This window comes from Aptenodytes forsteri, unplaced genomic scaffold, assembly GCF_000699145.1.
Source record: "Aptenodytes forsteri isolate BGI_AS27 unplaced genomic scaffold, ASM69914v1 Scaffold56, whole genome shotgun sequence".
Lineage (NCBI taxonomy): Eukaryota > Metazoa > Chordata > Aves > Sphenisciformes > Spheniscidae > Aptenodytes > Aptenodytes forsteri.
Window position 1 is genome coordinate 148,871 of NW_008796213.1, and position 17,012 is coordinate 165,882.

The 17,012-nt window shown below is 41.6% G+C and overlaps 1 protein-coding gene and 1 long non-coding RNA gene across 2 annotated transcripts in view; one reads left to right on the plus strand and one right to left on the minus strand.

Annotated features, from left to right (window-relative positions):
• The first annotated feature begins 2,482 nt into the window (after window positions 1-2,482).
• On the plus strand, window positions 2,483-6,141 carry LOC103906413. Its single transcript, XR_658004.2, has 3 exons — window positions 2,483-3,880; window positions 4,213-4,480; window positions 5,560-6,141. It is a non-coding gene; the product is annotated as an uncharacterized LOC103906413 (long non-coding RNA).
• Window positions 6,142-7,650: 1,509 nt separating this feature from the next.
• CCDC77 (coiled-coil domain containing 77) overlaps window positions 7,651-17,012 on the minus strand; it is a 13,695-nt gene continuing 4,333 nt past the window's right edge. Inside the window, exons 5-12 of the mRNA XM_019474387.1 lie at window positions 16,120-16,216; window positions 14,711-14,777; window positions 13,861-13,955; window positions 12,423-12,571; window positions 11,829-12,072; window positions 10,797-10,922; window positions 10,559-10,711; window positions 7,651-8,822 (exon numbers count right to left, since the gene is read on the minus strand). Coding sequence (XP_019329932.1) covers window positions 8,676-8,822; window positions 10,559-10,711; window positions 10,797-10,922; window positions 11,829-12,072; window positions 12,423-12,571; window positions 13,861-13,955; window positions 14,711-14,777; window positions 16,120-16,216 — 1,078 coding nt within the window. The 3' untranslated portion in view covers window positions 7,651-8,675. The remainder of the gene's footprint in view (window positions 8,823-10,558; window positions 10,712-10,796; window positions 10,923-11,828; window positions 12,073-12,422; window positions 12,572-13,860; window positions 13,956-14,710; window positions 14,778-16,119; window positions 16,217-17,012) is intronic.

Genomic DNA, 17,012 nt, shown 5'->3' on the forward strand with positions numbered 1-17,012 from the left:
GAAGACCAGGACCTTCCTTGGCTGTGCTTAGTGTTTCATTTCACATCTCAAGCATGCTTTTGAAGTGACTCTCCCAGCTGCCCCCCCCCCCCCCCCCCATGCTGTTGGTTTGGGTCACATCGCCAAGCGCTCTCGGGGGACGCAAACTGGCTTCCTCCTGGGAGAAACTAAACTGGAAGGTGCCATCTGGGGTGCATGGAAGGCATCCAGCTGGGGAGCTAGTCCAGAATAACCTCTTTCCAAACAGATATGGTGTGGGTGTTGGGTCATTGGCACCATTTCCCTTCACGGCTCTGCTGCTGCAGAGCTGCTCCTGTGCAGAAGCAGCCCCTGTGCTGTGTGCAACCATGAAGAGAAACCCTCGGGCTGAAGTTAATTTTTAAAAGGCATGCAACGATGATAGACCTTTTTTTGAGAGTCCAGCTTCCTTTTGCAGCAGCCTTCTGAAGCAGGAGGCTGCGCAAAAGGACACTCGCCATTATTCAGCCTTAGAAAATGTGCCAAAGGCTTTTTAAATGGGCCGGAGGGCCACAGAAGAGCGGTGTGAGTCCCAGCAGGGACAGGCTGACATTGGCAGAGTGCCGGCATCCCAAGTGTTGCACTGGTTGGGGGCAGAAGCAGCATCTGTAGTCCCCGGCATCAAGTGCTGAACACCGTGTTCCCAGTGTCCGGGCAGCACCTAGAGACCCTGCTATTACCTGTCACACATTGGGATGGACAGACAGACGGTAGGTTTCCTTTTCCTGAATGTCTCACAAAGGTTTGAGAGCCATCTCCCTTCAGCTCTGCGTTGGAGAGATTTCTCTTGTTTTGGGAAAGTGCATCAGGAGAGTTTTATACCCCATGGTGGAGGCAGAAAGACATGGCGTTTCTCAAGATGGAAACAAATCCTGTGGTGGGGCAGGCTGGTGAGCGGCTCTGCCCTTTGGGCTCCCCTGCCCCCCGGGGACAAGGTCCATCCCGCAGCTTTCGAGGGTGCAACGCTTGCGGTTCCTCCTTCCTACAGGCTGTGGATGCACGTGGCGCCGATCCAAGCTTGAATTATGGTGCTACTTCCTCTGGCGCAAACAGAAAGGGCTGCCAATGCCCAGCCGCCACCAGTGCCCATACGACTAAAAACCTTGAAGCTGTGCGCCAGTTTAATCATTGCAAGGCAGAAATCTCATATAAGGGTGTGACGCTCACTGTTGAAGTTTTTTGGTGGTGTGTTGGTTTGGGTTTTTTTCCAGCATGAGAGAAATAAACCAAGTTCCTCATCTTTGTTCAAAAAAAGAGAGAAAATACTAGGAAAAACGTGTGATAAATATGGATCTAAGTTAAACTTTACCATTTAAAGAATGAGAATTGAATGATGCATTCTTAGCAGGAAGTTGTCTGCATTTCTTAAATGAACAACCTTAAGTTTGAAAAATGACAACCGCACTTCGTTGAAACTTCGTTGTGTATTAAAAAAATAAGTAAGCACATTTTTCTCTCATGAACATGCTACTAAAATGGAGGGGAGGGGAAAGTGAAATTATAGGCTAACAGTAGTGTTGTTGACTTGTAAAGAAACAAAATCTTTTTCCTGATAGAACTGTGCTATAATGAAGATACAGAAAAGCTCCTGTCTCTGGAGAAAAAGCTTAAGGAAATAAGCGTGGCATGTTGACGTCTATCTGTTACAATATAGTTACAGTAGAACAATATTAAGGAACAAAATTAATCTGGATGTGTAATAAATAGTGAAATGAGGAATTTGAATAGCCCTAGACTGTACTTAAAGTAACTTATTTTGGACCACTTATTCATTGCAGAAAGCACTGATGCCCAGGAGTAAGATTATCACTGACAGTAATGTTTTAAAAACACCTCACAGAAATGTGTTTATCCCAAGCCTACCAGCAGCCTTGTATTCCCAACTTCTCAAGCATCCCAAGACACACAAGTGCCTGCCCAGACCTCCACATCTCTCGTCTTCACCGGGTGCAATACGGTAGCGGTGGAAACTACAGCCTGTAGTAATCCCGTACGCTGGGGTCAACCCCGTTAGGGAAAGGAACAGCAAGTGAGCTGGAAGCAGGTGATGCAGGAATAGGGTCTGTGTCACATTCAGGTGACTCGGACAGGGAGCTGACGCTGCTGATCGCCCTGACGGACCATCCTTGAACGTTGGACAGACCGCGGCTGGCTTCAGGACACACCTCTCCCAGCCCACCCTGATACCCGCTTCAAAGAAACTGACTATTTGCCAGATGAGCCAAGTGGAGTATTTTTTGCTTTGTTTGGGCTTTTGTTTGTTTTCTATTTTGGCTATGTTTCCTCATGATAAAAGCAGCCTTTGATATGAGTGCAGCACTTAACGATGTGCATCTCCTGTTCCTCCCGGCTCCCCTCTCTGGCTCCGTCTCTGTGCATCCCTGCCTCTTCTTGTAATGCTGTTGCTTCTAGTCATCTAACAACTGTTTCTCTGTTCTGTAAATTACTTTTAGCTCTGTGCCAGCATCCTTTCTCTGTAGGCTCCCCAAAGGTTCAATTATCTGCCGCTTGCTCCTTCCCTTCTTTCTTCTTGTGTAATTTTCATTTTAACACTCATTACCAGCTCCACACTGAAGATACCCAACTGTCCCTAGCTTTCACCACCCCGGTGGCTCCACACCCCTCTTCCTGACCTCAGCCATGCTCTGAAGCACAAACAATGACTTCATCTCAATGGTCATCATCGAAACGGCTCAAAGGCAGAAGTGTTTCTAAGAGGAAAAGGCAGTCTCTGAAGACACAGTTCCCCCTTATTTCCCTTTTCGGCTCCTCAGGAATGGACCGGGCTGTAAGAGGCATTACTGGTGGAGCTATCCCAGAAAAACCCGTTGACCCTGCAGTTTAACATCGCAGTAAGGGAATCAGTGTGGTCCCGCAATTAACAAACGATTAGCAAAAGGACCTTCTTGCCCAGTTAAGTCGTGCCGGTATGGTGGGGTTTGCTAACGGATTAGTCAGCAATGTGATTTTTACCAATGTGGTTACGCTGCCAACTTTTGTATGAACTGGCCTGAGCCGCGGTCTGAGACTTCCTCTCGCCTCCACTGTTCGCATGGCTGTGCTCCCTCAGTTCGGACTTCGACCGACAGCAGCGCAGTCGCACCATTGCTCTCCTACAACTTACCGGTCGGGGGGAAAGACTCATTCATGATTCCGTCTTTTCACCGCGTAACTCTCTTTTCACAGCTCTCAAGTCCCAGCTGTCCAGATAAAATTACACAGAAATGGCTGCCCTTCCTTTTCAGCTGTAAAGAGGACACATTTTTACATGAACTTCACCCAGTACCTCTAGGAGCACCTCCTTATTGTGGGTCCTGCCCCATGAATTGGCCTGAACTGCTTTCCGCGCATCAGAACAATCTCTCAGCATCTAGAGCACGTTTGCACTTCCAGAAAAAAGTTTTTATATACTTTAAGCTGAGAACTTTCAAAAGACTTTTCAGGGTTTAGACATTTACTGTAAAAAAAAGATATATCTATTTGATAATTTTGGAAATCCATGTCTTCAAATCTGACTGAAGTCTTGCCTAAATTTCCTCCTTCCCCTGTCTTAAAAGTACCAGTACTTGGTTTATATTTTAAGTGACTGTGCTCATCATCCTTATGTTTCAGGAAGTTCCAAAGATGTGCCACAGTCGTTTTATTACAGACGCTACAGAACACAAAGCTGAGGAGCTCTCCCTGTGACGACACCGAGCAGACTTCTATCCACCCAAGCTAGCACTGAAGAGGAAAAAAACTGTTTTACTGGACAGTTTAGAAGTGACTCTATACTGAGATAAATGTTTACAGTGAGAGAAAGGCAATTTGATCTCTGAATCAATACAGGAGAATCCAGCACATCCTGGCCATGCTTCACCAGGTAAATCCAGAGCTTTTTATTCAAATCAAACCCATTTCAACAATGAAACCCTTCATGCCTGCGCAGTTAATCATTGTCTTGCTTTTAACATTGAGACATTTCCGTGTTGAAAGCCTCTCTGGGTTTTCTGAATAAAATCAAGTAATCCGTATTTACACATTTGTAATCTGTCCACAATCCAACAGCATCGCAGTTCTTAAAACAAGCAATTTAGTCAGTATAAGTGAACAGCCAGCCCCATCGAGGGCTGTGTTTATAAAGCTGTATTTTTGGAGCTTACTTGAAGGGTGGCCACTCTAACTCATATTCAAAGATGCCCTTTCTCCAAACAGTTCATCTGGTGCTAAATGGGAAATACCAGAAGTCCACCCCGCTCTTCTCAAATACTTCAGTCGTAGCAGAAATGTTTCCCGCTAGTGGGTTAAATCCCAGTTACCTCCGATGGCCTGTTTCAGACAGAAAGTCCTGAACTTTTGATGCAATGTAAGAATGGAAACAAACTTTGTTCTTTGCGCCTAAACCCTATAAATACAGCAGCCAAAAGGAATCATCACAGCTTTCACCTCTCACACCTTCTATGCTGTATCCAAGTGTGTTTTGGTACGTAACCCCAGTCCACATGCTAAAAAATATGTATACTTCTACAGCTAGACTTGCAAATTTAAGACTAACTGTTTAGGAAGTAAAGGGGATATTTCTTACAATTCAAAGCAACTTGGGAATATAAAAGCAAAATATTGCGGAAAAATTAGAAAGAAAAATCTTAAAATGTCCCTTATATGCAAATGACCTATGATGCCACTTTGAATGGGGACAAATGAGACTTCTTTATTAGGATCTTGACTGAGCAGGCACCAATACATTCTAGTGTAGCAGAATTCAATGTCTTTGTAAGCTGTAATTAAACGTCTGAACGACACAGCTTTTCACGAATATGAACAGAGCTACCAGAACAAAGTACACAGGGATGTTGCTCCCAGCTAGTCTCAAAAAAGTATCTGATTATCAAAGAATTACTTCCTGGCCTACATACAGAGGCACTACAATTCCAGAATGTTAGGCTGCCCACAGAGTCCATCCGTACTGGTAAAATGTGCGCGTTTCTGAATTGATACCACTACTTACGTAAGCAATTTACATTGCATACAAGTATATACTATACTATTACTTAGATTTATTCTGACAGCTATCAGAACTGTGGCTACTGTTAATCTGCCTTTCTAAGCACAGTCACAGCGTCAATTAATTTGGGAATTACTCGTAAGTTGTGATATAGGCAGATCACGAGGGATTTTTTTTACTTTGTTTTGGTTTTTTTACCTTGTGTAACCTTGCTGTGTAGGGTGAGCCGACACAGCATACATTCCTATAATCAAGGCAACTGCATGAGTGCTGAAGAACTCCTACAAATATTGCATATAAATAAATCAGAGGTTTAAAGCCAGAAGGAACCATTAAATGATTTCCTGTTAGTTCACATCATCATATTTCATTAAGTTCTAATGTGTCAAACTCAGTAACTTATTAAAACAAGCTACCTTCTCCAGAGGTGCAATCATTTTTTGATTTGAAGACAGAGAGGGAGAATTTGTTACCTCCACAAATAGCTTGTTATAATGAGGGAAAAAGCGCAATCTTCCTGTTAAAAATGTGTGCTTTTTTTTTTTTTTTAACTTCAGGTTCAGGCTACTGGTTCTTGCTCAGCCTTTCTCTGCTGGGATAGAGGTGCCTTTGGTAGTTTTTCATCTTCAAGATACGTGTATATTAATCAGTCTCCTTAACATAATACAATATGAGCTCTTGCACAACCTTTTCTCTTCTGCTGAATCATCTGTGGTTCTGTGCCTTACCCAATATTGCAACATCCTTTCTGAAATGTATGCATTCCTTCCTTGCCTAAATAAGGCTACACAACAATAAAGTTTTCCCCTACTGCTCATTTTTCTCCTATTTATGCAAGAAACATTTTAGTATCTTGGCTCACAATGAGAACATTTGTCCAGTTCTAACCTTTAATCCTCTGTAGGATAGTCTCCGTATTCCTAGAATCAGCCGTTTTGGAGATCTTTCAAATTCTGTGCTCCTACATACATAACCTGGCATTTAGTTGTATTGAAATGATACAAGTCACACATTACTAACTTAAATTAGCAAAAAAAGCTAATCAGTCTTTGGAGTAAATGCCATTTTTTGTTTTCTACCCAAAAACTGCGGAAGAAAATTGATTAATATAGGTCTTGGAACCTTTACCAGGAAACCCTTTTGGAAATGCCAATAATTCTTTAGTGACATCTTAAAGGGTAGTTGTCAGTGGTAGAAAGCACTTGGCTTTTTAAAGCAGTTCTTGGCTTGAAGGTCCACATTTGTTTTGGCAACATAAAGCAACATTTCACATGATCACATGATATCACACAGAAAGAGCATGTACGATACTTTACACTTCCTGCCCTTGGAGAAATATTCCAGCTTCCAAATAAAATGGTTTTACAGATCAGCATTACCGTAATTCCCCCCCCCAAATAGGAAGGGTCCATAGTCTAGTGACAAATTAAGAATAAAGTTCAAGCTGCGCTTTGATTTTGACACACCAGCAGATATATTAAGAATGTTGTCATTTTATTCTGTTCAGTCTTTCAAGTAGTAAAGGAATACTGGTAAGGAAGACAGTAAATGAAACATTTACATCCTTCTTCCCCCAATACTTCCTCCCAATCTTACAAACCTGAACGTCAAAGCCTACAGACTTTATCCAGACACGCTTCATGGCTTTCAAGTGAGGAAAATGTAATTTTATAGGCGATTCTTTAGCTTGGAAGAGTTGAAAATAAACAGAAACCCATTTATTTCTATAGGTTCAAGAGACCTTTTTGCTAGCTTCCCATCAGCTGAATTTAAGTAGAATGGATCCTGCTGAGTAAGTGGCTCATACTTCATTACGTAGCAATTTTCAGAAGCAGCCTTCCAGGACCTGTGCTCACTTTAATTAGCTAGACTTATCTGAGAAAGTACTAGTCAACTAAGAAAGAGTGAGACTAAATGATGGATAGCATTATTTAATAACCTCCCTCAACTGTCCACATAGCATCGACGCCCAAGTTGTTCATGAATCAGTTTCTGAACAGTTCAGCTAAACTAATCAGTGCAACATACTTTAAAACAGCCTCTTGTAAGTTGTAGCAGTAGTTGAGCATCTAGGTACAGACTGTCAGCCACCCACACTAAAGTCTGTTTGTGATGAAATTTGACCTCAAGAACACATACAAAATAAAAGCCACAGTACAGGACCATAAGGGACAGCAAGCTTGTCACAAAAAGGATACACAACTGAAGTGGGCCTTGACTTCTTAAGGGAATTTCCCCTCCCGCATCGCTTTAGCTGGTGCTACAAAAACAATCCTTTCTCCAAATCCTGACAGCACAAAAACATCTTTTGCATATCTGCCTCTCCCAAACACTGAATGAGGATCTTCATGGCCACTACCCCATCCAAAAGAAACTGCCTGCTTTCACACACTAAATTCTTTTCAATGGGAAAGGAAGTGCTGGTAGCCTATGGGTGTATACTTCAGAAAGATATTATTCCGCTTCTGTCACATTTAACAAGGTAGGAAAGGTACAGTAGGAAACAGAGGCACTGAAATCCCTTCTCCAACACAGATCTGCTCTCAGTCTACAAGGTGGACAAGATTTGCTGATGCTACAGTAAAAGCATGAATACCCGCAATTACAAACTGGGCTGAAGCCATGTTGTAACCCTTTTCATGGTTTCATCTGTTTTCTAGAATGGCGATGTCCTGACGTCTGGTATGAAGATAATCATCATATAGCTAGAGTTACGTTTACCATGCAGCAACTAGGCACCTGCTCTTCCACCCCAATCTCAGTTACAATTCAGTAGCAACCACCGCTGTAGCAAAAGTTGACCATGATTTATTGGTACATAACCATGATATTGTTTAAAGCTACAAAGATAGATAATATGGTGGTTAAGGAAGATACTAGATTTTTTTTATTATGGGCTTCCTCTGTGTGTTAAGATAAACTGGGAGGGAGGGGACGAGAAGATGACACTCGATAGTGTAGTGTTTCCCTCCCCCCGAAACATTCAGAACAAGTGTAGATGTTGCTGGTTCCTGCAGATGAGTTCTATAACAGGTTATCTTTTTCCACCACATTAAATCAGTCAGGTTTGTCCCAAGCAAAGGGAAGCCATTTTAAAATAGTTATGCTGTCAAGGGGAGAGTCAGATGTAATACACTTTAGTACGTACTTTCTATATGTGGTCTTCTTCAGAGAAAATTTCCAGTTACATCCTGAAGTGCCTAAGCACCAAAACAGTAATCATTTAAACCATTTCAAAAGCTGCTTCTCACATAAAAAAGGTCAGTCAAGCAATTCTGATCTTGAACGAGATCATTCCATGATTATTAATTTCATTATAACCACATATATGTGGTTTATAATATGCTCCAAATAAAGGTGAAGGCCAGTATACACTGACCCCTACCGCAGATATGAAGGTAAGATAAAGTCATAAGCATATTCCTGATATATCAGTCATCGTGCGCTTTCTATGTCAGTCTTATCAGGTGCCATCTCTCAGCTGAAACAGCAATATAATCTGGCACATTAGGAATGGCTCATGTACAATGTTATGACATTAACTGCAGATTTCCTCAAGCCTTCTGTCACTGGATGCCAGGTAACAGACAGGCAGGAGCTGCTCTCACATATGACTATTCCAGCCTAGCAATGTCCCATTCCTAAAACTAGGATGCCAGCTAATACCTCAGCTTCAGCAGACCCGTAGTTCATTCTCTAAGCCATAGATTTTTGCTTTTAAGTTTTTTAGTTCTCCTTGAATTTTACGGGTTAGTCTGTTTCCTTGGCGGACCTCATGTAGAATTGCAAGATCCTGGTCTGGTCCAATATTCAGAGTCACCTAAAAAGGAAAAGAAAAACAGATTAAGAAAAACAAAGCTGTACAGAATACAATTTAGAGAGTATTATGATGAGGATATGAGGGAGAGAACTCTAAAGGAGACCCTTTGTAGCTAGCAAAGAGAATGCTTAAGCTAATATCACTAGGCTAATGCATATCACCAATAGAAAGGTGCTCCAGAACCAAAAACAAAGAACAAAGCTTTCATACGTTATGGTGGTGTATTACTGGCAAGGAAGAAATCTGGATAGAATATAATCGTTTACCCATAACATGTTGACTCCTTTCTAATTCCTGTATTATTTGGAGACCCACAAAAAAAAGCAAGTGAAAATATTTATCAACTAACTTCTATCTACTTCTAAGTACCTCACCTGATATGATGACATGTTGTCATCTTTTGCTACTGGAACTGGAGGTGGTTTAACTGCTGTGGCCAACCTGCTGCCTTCTGAACTGCATATGATTCAAGAGCAGCGCAAGTACAACACCTAGTCTCAGGCCATGCCATATGGCTGAACAAAGGCTGCTGGATAATCAGAATTCCTGATGGCAAGCTAGCCAGGGCTGCCATTTCCTGTCGCCCTGGAAATGGATAGCATGGCAGCCCAGTCACTTTCAACGGCAGAGCAGCACAGCCCTGGCAGCTGCTCTCAAAGCCCTCTTTTCTCTTAGGGTGTCTCATTGTCATCATGTAGTTCTCGATCAAAGATTTTAATATGCAAATCAGGAAATTTAGTCATCTGTAGTCATTTTGACCTCAAGTGATGGGAAGGATTTAAAGATCACTCTGGAGACTTCTAGCAAGTATTTTGTTCCTCTGCCCTCTTGTGGTTACAAGTGTAAAGAAATTAAGAATACAATTAAGAGCACACCCACAGTTACAAAACATACAGGTCTGTAGTAAAGGTATCATAGGCAATTTTTCCCATTCACATGTGCTGTTTAGTCCTTAAAGAATAAAGTTTAAAAACCCACAGCCCAACAAACAATAAAAAAAAAATCGAAGCCTTTAGTGAAGACAAATGCGTTAGTCTAAGTAAACGCAACTGTGCGCCAAAAGTACAGAGAACAAGTGAATCGGTGGCACTGCCAGACTCCTGAAAGAGAGTCAGCTGGACAAAAGCGATGCCTAGATCATCCCCTCTAGCATATCTTAGATAAATCTCTCATCCTAAACTCCAAGCAACATCAAGGCTGTGGCTTCCCTTCTAAGCTGTTCTCATGTTCATCTACACATCTGGAAGCTATTACAGAGTACACAGCTTCAGCTTGTTTCTGCAGTGATTTTTGCAGAGTTACAAATGAGATATTAACAGAGGAATAAATAGAATATTCACAATACTTAAGTCAATGATCTACCTCTTACTGGAACAAACCCGAACACTATGGTCCCCAGAAAGAAAACCAATCATAATTTTCTTTGCAGGATATACTTCTGAAACAAACTACTTTACTGCCTTGCAATTTTGAGACTTACACTTAGCTGTAAATACACAGCTAATGTATAATCAGAACAGTTCCTGGCAAGCTTGATGCCTGACTGATTAACAAAGACAAATCTTTTTTGCTTCATAAAATACCCAAGAGGGCAAGTTTTGTCAAATATATCTAAAGGATCACTTAGGAAAGAAATTATTTCCTTAACTCTAGGGAAATACTGCCTTTAAATACTGAGAATACACCTCTGTAGAGTAAGCCCGTAATAGTCTGCCTCAGAAATGCTTAGCTATTACCTTAAAAAGCTGCTTCTCTACATCTTTCAGCTTCTGCTGAAGCTGTTTAATGTCATTCTTGAAGCCTTCCACTTCCATATTACGACGTTTTTCCAAGGCCTCATATCGCTGCGTCATCAGCTTCAGGCGCTTCCTCATCTTTTCTGAGCGTTCCTATGGAGATGAAAACTCAATAGGGTATACAAAATAAAGGCTGCAAGATCATCACATAGCTAGCAGATGATTACAGACTAATTACCTTAAAGAGTTCTCTGCCAACATCTCCCTCCTCACGAATCCTAGCCAGCTCACCTTCCAGGGTGACACACTGCTCTCTATACATGTTTGATAGGCGCTGTTCCTGCACTAGCTGTTCTTGCAGTGACTAGGACATAGGAGGAACAGAAAGAATCAACTCAAAAGCCAGTGCTCACAAAACTTCCCCTGCTCTGGAAAAGCAAGAGTGATAGATTGACAATATGACAGGCAAATAAAAATTAACAACTGGAGCTACAGCTAATGAAATAACTAGGTAAGGACAATATTCTAACACCACTTCCATTACCAAAACCTTTTAGTTAGGTTATCAGTTCTGCATGACTGCTCATCATCAGTTAAAGAACTCTCTCCTCTTCCCCTTAAAAATAATATTCAATTAATGCTGTAATGCCCCTTTTCACAGCTGCTTGCCCAGTACTGCATTTCAGAAGCATCTGCATTCAGTGATAGATGAAAACAATTCCCTACTGCCTGTTTACTTTCCAATTCCTTACTGCCTGTTTACCCACTTCAGATCTCCCAACTTCTCACTGGAAGGATAGTAGAAGTGGAAGAAAAATCCTGACTACTGTAGGAGAGCTGGGGGGAGAGTAAGTCCTTTCAGTTGATGTCCCCGACAGCAGCAAGGAAGATACAGACACTGCATTCTAAGTCCATTAGCTGAGAGCATTTACGCTAGAAGAAAGGCACGTGCAACAAGCAGGTTAGGAACTGTTGGCCCACATGTCACGTGGCTGGCAGAAGTAGGGATTTGTTCTGGGCATAAAAGAAACTGACGGTGAAGTGCTACCATAAATCCTAACTATGCATTTTATCTGAAATTTGCAAGCAATGCTTATTTTGAGGCAGGAGAGGGTTTTTTTACATTAGTGCCAACAACAATGTAACCTATGGCAAGCCAGTACAGCTTTGAAACAGCTGCTAGCTACTGCCTATCTTGGCAAAACCCAGATGCTTGCAATTTTCTAGTCAAAACCTGTTAAAGAGCCTCTACCTAGGACAAAAAAATTACCTTTATTTCTCTGCTGTGGAGTTTCCAAGCTCCATCATCTGCTCGAAGCATCTTCCTGGTATCTCTCTGCTGCTTCTCTCTTCCTGGCTCCCTGCTGATAATAAGCTGGTCCAGATCTTTGTCAAGTTTCCTCAACAGACTGTCCTTCTCTGCCATCCATGCTTTCTCATTGGCTCGGGCATCAAACTTGAGCTGGAGAAAGTCACGGGTACTCTCATATAAGAGATTTTGGGTCTTACGGAGTCTGTAAAAAGGGATCCCAGTGGAGTTAATTAACTTCTTTCCTAGTTCCTACGTTAATTTCCTCAGTCATCATTGCAAGTTGGAAGAAGCACGGAATAAAAAGATGCGTGCTTTCCTAGCGAGTTTAGCTCTTCTCATCTAATGAACAAGTGATATTCTTCCAATGTGAAATAGGATTTTTTAATACGTAGATTATTCCATTCATCTTCTTCCACACACACTACCAAACAGATGGCTGCATTATTTGCTTTTCTGCCTGCTGCAGGAAGCAACATATTGAAAGCCAAAATATTTCTGTTGTTCCCCTCTCTTCTCATCTCATGACTACATCATGGTCATTCTCTCACTCACTTATCTGTTATAGTTTTGATCTTGTCCTGGTCCCGCTGATGCTGGACCTGGGCTTCCTCCATGTGAATCCGCCTGTCCTCTAGTAGTGCCTCAACCTGTTCCTTGGATAATTTTGTCTGTTCTTCTATCTGAGCTTGCAGGGCCTCCACCTGAATAAGCAAAGACATTACTGAATAAGACCTCACAGCAGCTCTGATCCTGTCCTTGCAAGTCTCTTTTAAATTCCAAGATTGAGATCAAAGACTCTACCCAATAATACCTTTAAGAGTTCTAATTTCTCAAATTCTTATTTTTGTTTTCATACTAAGTATTTCAAACAACTAAAACATGTTAAGAAAAAAATCATGCTATAGGCAAGACAGGCATATTATAAGCAGCAACAATAGATTGAAGATATTGGAAAGATTTAAATTGCACACAGGATGTGACAAATCCTGTGGCATATGCACAGACACTTCTGTCCCTATGCTACCATCTTTCAATGAAATGGTGATATAAAAATACCTAAATTCTAGGAAGGCAGCAAGTCCACATATCTTGAACAAAAGAAATTACTCAACCAGAATGAATTACTAAATGTAAACAGGATAAGTGAAGGAGAGGGATGCAAAGAATCTTGATCTAGGGCACATAGTCAGGGAGACAAATTGGAACAAGTAATTGAAAAATGTGCATCTGGCCTATGTGTAAGAAACTATCCGAAAAAACTTGGCGTGTATTTCGATCGCTTATTTTTATGACAATTTTGTATGATGCTTTTGCTCAAGAATAAGTGTTGTTAGACAGCTAACTGGCCACTAGGTCAGTCACCACTGCCCTTGAATAAAAAAAACCAAACAAACAAACAAGCAAAAAAAACCCCTATCTGCTGTACAAGTTTGCTCTTTAATTTGCTTTTCTTGACTCATCCTTCCTCGTGCCTTACATACAGCTTCTGGTATCTTCCCCAATTCATGATTCTGTACATTTTATCTTTCATTCTGTCATGCTGTCTACACCCTATCTTTCGCTGAAGTCTAGCAAAGGGAACATTTCATTGTAACATTTGCATTTTATCGGGGCTGCCTAATTCCGTCTCAGACACATTGCCTTTGTCAGACCTCCACAAAATACCCAACCCTACAGATCTTATGTGAGTTTAATGTAAATTCATAGCCACAATCAAATTATGGGAGATATGGCAACACATTCCAGTTGACATTACTGGAACATCTGCTCATGTAAAGCTTCCAGAATCAGACCCAAGTTCTTAAATCTAAGCCTACATTCATCGCAAAGAAACAGCTAAGTAAACTGGTAGAAAGTAGGAATCCATAGTGAGATGTGGGGACTGATAAAATTGATATGTCTACATCTTATCTAAGCAGACAGCATATTTGTCTAGCATAATTTCCTGGACAGCCAGGAATTATGTCCATCGGTTAGCAAATGTTTTTACCTGAAGTAGAAGTGTCTGATTATCTCTCTGGTATCTCTCAGGACTTTCTGGTTTCTCTCCTTTTGCTGCTGGTTTTGAAGTGCTCCTCTTGGTGCCTATTGCAGAAATTTAACCGAAGTAGAAAAGGGTTTTCCAATCTACCTGCAGTACCTTTCCAAGCATGAAATAGTCTATGTTCTGGCAGGCCTACAAGAACAGGAAAAAGGTTGCCACTGCTACAGTCACAAGGACTTCTAGGAGGCCTAGCTGGAAGAAAAGAGTTTCAGAACTTACGGTGATCGCATACCTTTAGCCCACGCTATTTAGGCAACCTGCTAATTTCCTTGGCATATATAGAAAGCAAAGTTAACAAGTTTTCTTAAATAAATGATGAATAGGCAGATGACACAGCTGCACAAGCATCAAGCCTTGAATAAGTTTTGAGCTTGTTAGCTAATTTCAGTCAATTTGGAAGAGGCAGTTCTGTCAAAAGAGAAAATCAGTAGGCAGGCATACAGACCCACACTACTGTCTAAACTAAAGGCAGGCAGAACCTCACACCTCGGAATGGCTGAGGTGCCTGTCCAGTTGGTACCTGCATAGTTCCAGAACAGCCTCCACGGTCATACCAGCCTCTTTCTTAGCTGAGCAGATCACGGACATGAGAGCCAGCTCAGGTTATTTTAAAAGATTTTGAAGGGAAGCCAAGAGTACTGCATGTATATGTATGTACACATAGACACATTTAGGGAACTTAATAGAGGTATACCAAAGTACTCACAGTAAGGAATTATTTTGGTATACCGGACACAAACACACAGAGAAACAAGTATCAACAGCTGAGCTGCTGTTAATCAGCTTGGTGTGGTACCTGTTCTAGAAGTATCATTTCGTTCATGTGACTCTCTGGATTTAGCTGGTCTTTGCAGAACAGTAACCTATAGAAACAAGATTAGATATCTGTGCTGAACATCTGACTTCTCCAAAGTTGCAACGATCAAGAACAAATCTTAGAGTAAAATGAGATCTACAAAAGAACAGCATTACCTTACTTCTACCACAATACAAGGAAGACATTCACAAGTGTAATGTTCGTGTTGAAAAGTTTCCTTTATCATGGCTGAGTTTTGCCATTTCCGCCTCTATTTTTTTTCACCGAAACAACTGGAAAGTAATCCTGCCTTTGCTGGCTTCATTAGGATGAAAATCAGCACCCTCAGCAGGAAAAGAAGCATTTTGGGGACAGAGAGGAGAAGAGGAAGGTAAAGATGAAGATTATGTTATTTCCTTCTTTCATACTCCTCCTTGCCTTAGCAAGACAGAGAAACATGAAGCTTGACTTATCAGGATATTCACTCAAGCTACTGAACAAGCCTGGGATAAAAGCTAACCGATAAAACTATTGAAACAACTCAACTGTTGAACTGAAACCCACCTAACAAAAACAGGAGGCCATGAGGGAGCAGCTTATAACCCCAATGCTTATCTTGAGGTCGATGCTATATAATAGGCCTAATTTTAGAGCTACCCTGTATCAGGGAATTTTAAAGCTTCTGTGAGATTTTTGAACTGCTTGAGCAGTGCGGAGCAACCACAAACACTGCAGCATATTTCAGCCTTTTTCTGCACCTTATTCCAAGACAAATCCTATATTCCATCACAGTTTCTGTATGTCCGAATCATTCATGACCCGTGACTTTCTTAAGTAGGTTCAACTACACTGCACTTCATATGCGCTGCCATTTAATCAATTTGACATTATTTCTGAAATACACGATACAGTATTGCCTAGAGGGGATGGCTCTTCTGCAGTCTCCTGCCCAGGAAACTGCTGCAGCAACCCAACACTGCTTTATTCTTTACTGATGCCCTAAGAGATAGGGACTCTGAGATAGCTTATCTTTGAACACCGCACCTGGTCATTTTCTACACTTCCTTTTTTTCTTTTTCCCTTTGTAGTGTTCTCTCCAGCTTCTCAGTGACCATTTTTTGCCAGGCTTCAGACTCCTATCTGACGTTTAGGAGGCTGATCTGGAGGTATGTTTTGAAGGCAGAAGGGGACTGATGCTAAGAGGACCTACTTCCAGTGTGCTTGTTCCTACTTATCTGTCAGCAGCTATACTAAAACCTGATGTTGCTACAGAGCTACAGATCCCTCCTGCTTTGGGCTCATTTAGCAACTTTTGACTTGTGGGACAGATCTGGTCTGTGGTCGGCCTCTGGGGTACAGATCTTCATGTTACAATCAACAGCAGGGTTCTACAGAAAAATGGAACTTGCCTTATGTGGAGGCTCCTTGTGAAAATATGTAATTTCCCCTTTGTCTGTTCCCACTAAAGCCAGAAGATGTTGAATTTTTTTTCTATCCTCCAGTTCCCTGGAATTCAAGGAAAGTGGTCAGCACATTGCTATTTTTAAGTACATCAAGACATTGTGATACACTGTCCTCCTAGTTTACTCGTTAATGCTTACAAGTTTTCCAAACCGTTGCAGTTCTTGAGAATACTGCTTTAAGAACAGACTCGCAAAGACACTACTGATGTTGCCAATATAATACGACCACCAATTCCGCTGGCATTGGGGAGCATTTCTCTTTTCAAATATGACAATACTACATAGACTGATACAGCAATAGCACATGGTGGTAAAGCATTTGCATTCCAGAGTTACGAACTACCTAAAATCCTTTCAGATACTTCATTCAAGAGATCGTAAGTGTCCATTGTTTTTAAAGCAAACTACATTAAGGGCTGTATCAGACTTTTCGTCACACTCTTGAGAAGTGCCAAAGCACACCAACACACGTTTTGACTTAAGTTCTTGAAACTCTTGATACTATCACCCACAAATGTTCTGAAGAAGGTTGGGAACTCTTTTGCCACTGGCAGCTAGTCTGGTACAGCAGGTTATATTCCAGTTCACCAACTGAATGGCATTAAAAAGGAATGGCTGTCAACATCATCTCATAGAGCGAGAGGAAACTATTTGCTTTGGTCTGTATTTTCTATTTGAGCTTAAGTGTTTTTAGGGCTGAGGGAAGAAGTTTTGCCAGGCAGGTGCAAGGTCTGTGTATTGGGTTTGCGTGGCACGGTTTTGGTAGCGGGGGAGCTACAGGAGTGGCTTCTGTGAGAAGCTGCCAGAAGCTTCCCCCATGTCCGATAGAGCCCATGGCA